The following is a 3,575-nucleotide window of genomic DNA, read 5'->3' on the forward strand; positions in this document are numbered from 1 at the left end:
AATGTTTGATATTATATTTGATATCTGATACCGGCATCTGGAATCGTCTCAATTTTATGCGGATATTGGATATCTTACCCATCACATCTGGTGGTCAATTCAATATAGAATAAGAACACAGTAAAAGTGTAGGGAATCCACAGACAAATGACGTTGACATCAATGTCAGCATCGTCGTCACGCATCGTTGTAGTCCAGACGCGCCGATCACTAATCCTCGGTAATCCTATCCTACAAGTAATACAGATTTTCCAGGAATGATCCCTTATCCATGGTAATTCTATCCTGCAAGAAAAACAAATTCACCGAAGAATATTCCGTCCAATGATTTTTAAATGATTGCATAAAAATGATTTTTAAATGTTTATTTATTGAGAAGGGACGAATTGAGACGCGGAAGAGCGTACACGGGATTTTCCAAAACTTATACACAAATATAAAAAATACATAAAATATTATATCAAAATTTTGTCCCCAGGAACAGACCCGAAATGTCGGGTCCGTCCCTACCCGTACCCGTTATCCGGTTGTCGGTCGGGTCCGGGACGGGAAACGGGAACGAGAACGGGGGGGGAAATCCCGTTCCTTCTCCTACCCTAAGACTCTAAGAGAGAGCAGGGAAACCAGTAGAATGACGTCAACCTATAAATAGGGATCATGGATGAAGAAGAGAGAGCGAGAGAGGGAGAGAGTTCTATTCGAAAGGATCGATCTTGGAGCGATTTTGAGAGGTGGGTTGCACGGTGCCGGGAATTTGTCGAAAAGTTTGGAACAGTGATGGGACGAGAGATTGGTTCTGGGTTTGACTGGAATCCCATCTCGGATTCACTTTTCTACTCTTAAATCTCGCAGTCGATCGAATTCCGAGCTGACCGACGCGGCCTATCGGTTTGTCTTCCCAGAGAACGATTTGAAGCTGAGATCGGAGGTTTGCGTTTCTAGGCTGAAGGAATTTGGGGGTCTCTCGGATTATTCAATCCCGATTTTCTCGAAATTTTTCGTGAAACTGTTGTCTTGGGTTTTGGAGTTTTTCTCTTTTTTCTTGTTATTAAGATTCTCTCGGGGTCGTATCTTATAGACTCTGATTCTTCTTTCGGGATAATTTAACTTCACTTTCTCCATCTTACAGTAAGACGGAGCGATCTGCTTTGAGTTTTGTTGACTAGATCTTCCATGTTTTTTAGTATGGTCATCTGGTTTTCATTTACCGGATCAAATTTTTTTTGCCGATTACGAGGACTGCTCATAATGAGCGCACAGCTCGCTATTAGGATTTTTAAACTGTTTAATTCTAAACCGTTTGTGATCATTAACCGAGTTCTCAAAAATATAGCCGAGTATATTACCTTTTTCTGCTCTCAAACAGAGATTTTTATTCCGTCTCCATAGATAAAAGCCAGAATGTGTATGAGATTCTTATGCACGAACTTAATTTCATGCGAATTTCACTGTTGAAAGTTCCTTTTTGGAAAATTCCAGGGAGGCCCTAAAGTAAAATTCCAGAATGTGTATCATAGTCTGATGAAAGAAATCAACTTCATGCAGGAAAAACATATTCAAGAAAATATGTCTTGAGTCTTTTCAATATGAATGATTCTATTTTGAATAAAATTACTTGCAGAATCATGGCCATGCCTGTCAACCCTCCAAATGGGATCCAGATAGAAGGGAAGCATTATTACTCCATGTGGCAAACACTATTCGAGATTGACACCAAATATGTCCCAATCAGGCCAATTGGGCGAGGTGCATACGGCATTGTCTGCTCCTCTGTGAACCGAGAGACAAATGAGAAGGTCGCCATTAAGAAGATCCACAACGTCTTCGACAATCGCGTGGATGCGCTAAGAACTCTTCGAGAGCTGATGCTGCTTCGCCACCTCCGCCACGAGAACGTCATCGCCCTGAAGGATATCATGATGCCCGTCTCTCGGAGTTTCAAAGACGTCTATCTTGTCTATGAGCTGATGGACACAGACTTGCACCGGATCATCAAGTCTTCTCAAGTTCTCTCCAACGATCACTGCCAATACTTTCTTTTCCAGGTATTAAAACTTTATAATTCAAATTTTTTCCTCATGATAAACGTCAAAGGTCTTTATTCCATCAGTCATCTGTCCTGATCTCGGAATGGAAGGCAGAAGGAGATGCATTTCGGCCTTCCATTCCATCATCTATCACGGCATTTTTTTTTTCAATTATGATCTGTTTGTTCCATCATCTGTTCTGTTTGGCTAGGAAACTGCATAATTTGTGATAGATGGCTGAAGGAATTTCAGTTTAGTACTGCTTTTTCCATTCAATTTCGTTATCCGTCATCTGTCTGTGAACCTAAATTCTGAGCCCTGCTCAGCTTCTAAGGGCGCTCAAGTACTTGCACTCGGCCAACATCCTGCACCGAGACCTGAAGCCCGGAAACCTTCTGGTCAACGCCAACTGTGAGCTGAAGATCTGCGACTTTGGGTTGGCCAGAACTGGTAACAGCAAAGGCCAATTCATGACCGAGTATGTGGTCACCCGCTGGTACCGAGCTCCGGAGCTGCTCCTCTGCTGTGACTCATATGGCACTTCCATCGATGTCTGGTCCGTGGGCTGCATCTTCGCCGAATTATTAGGCCGCCGGCCCATCTTCCCCGGCTCTGACTGCCTGAACCAGCTCAAACTCATCGTCAACGTCCTCGGCACTATCGCTGACGCGGACCTTGACTTCATCGACAATCCCAAGGCTCGCAAGTACATCAAGTCCCTCCCGTACATGGCGAGGGCTCCGTTGACCAGGCTCTTCCCCAATGCAGACCCTCTAGCCGTTGACCTGCTTCAGAAGATGCTAGTCTTTGACCCCTCAAAGCGGATCAGTGTTGACGAGGCTCTTCAGCACCCTTACATGGCCCCGCTGTACGATCCCAAGGCCTGCCCTGCCGCCCTTCTCCCGGTTGACCTTGACTTGGACGAAGACCTCGCTGAGGACGCCATCCGGGAGCTAATGTGGCGCGAGATGCTTTTCTACAGCTCCCACTCGGAGGCTTCTCCTGTTGCCACGTAACCTCCCTCCCTGTACATAGCTCAGTGTTGTATCCAGAGTTTGAACACGCATGAGAATTTCCCCTTGAGATTATTGTCCGTCTCCTAGTACTTTGAAGAACTTCCTTTAGATGAAACCTTGAAGTCTTCTGCATTGTAAATTGTACGTATGGTATATATTTTGTCTGCAACAATTCAAAATTTCAGTTTGTTTATGTCTTGCTGCTCTTTGACCCAAGTTCTGGATTTTGATAACTACCAATTATTGAGCTTTTGCAATCTCGAATTTGTATGTTATCTTAGTTTGCATGATTGGATTAAAATTTTAAAGTGTGGGCTACGAGACAAGAACTGGGAAGGGAGGGGCCGGGTGAAGTCGCTCTCTGGATATTCTATGACTGGATCCGTTTTTGACGGCTTACAGAGAAGATGTGCACTCTTATATGACATTAAGAACGGCTGGCCCAGTGATTTATGGTGACAGCTACGTTAGTAGTGCGTATTCAATACTATTCTAGCAAATCAAGAATAGACCAGCCAGAGGGAAGAACGAG

General features: G+C 44.1%; 1 protein-coding gene across 1 annotated transcript; it reads left to right on the forward strand.

Annotated features, from left to right (window-relative positions):
* The first annotated feature begins 662 nt into the window (after positions 1-662).
* Positions 663-3,236, forward strand: LOC144709429 (mitogen-activated protein kinase 4-like). The gene is made up of 3 exons (XM_078582979.1): positions 663-928; positions 1,622-2,045; positions 2,354-3,236. The coding sequence occupies exons 2-3, from the start codon at positions 1,626-1,628 to the stop codon at positions 3,041-3,043; spliced, it is 1,110 nt and encodes a 369-aa protein (XP_078439105.1). The 5' UTR covers positions 663-928; positions 1,622-1,625; the 3' UTR covers positions 3,044-3,236.
* The last annotated feature ends 339 nt before the right edge of the window (positions 3,237-3,575 follow it).

The sequence above is a fragment of the Wolffia australiana genome, chromosome 11 (assembly GCF_029677425.1).
Source record: "Wolffia australiana isolate 7733 chromosome 11, ASM2967742v1".
Taxonomy (NCBI): Eukaryota; Viridiplantae; Streptophyta; class Magnoliopsida; order Alismatales; family Araceae; genus Wolffia; species Wolffia australiana.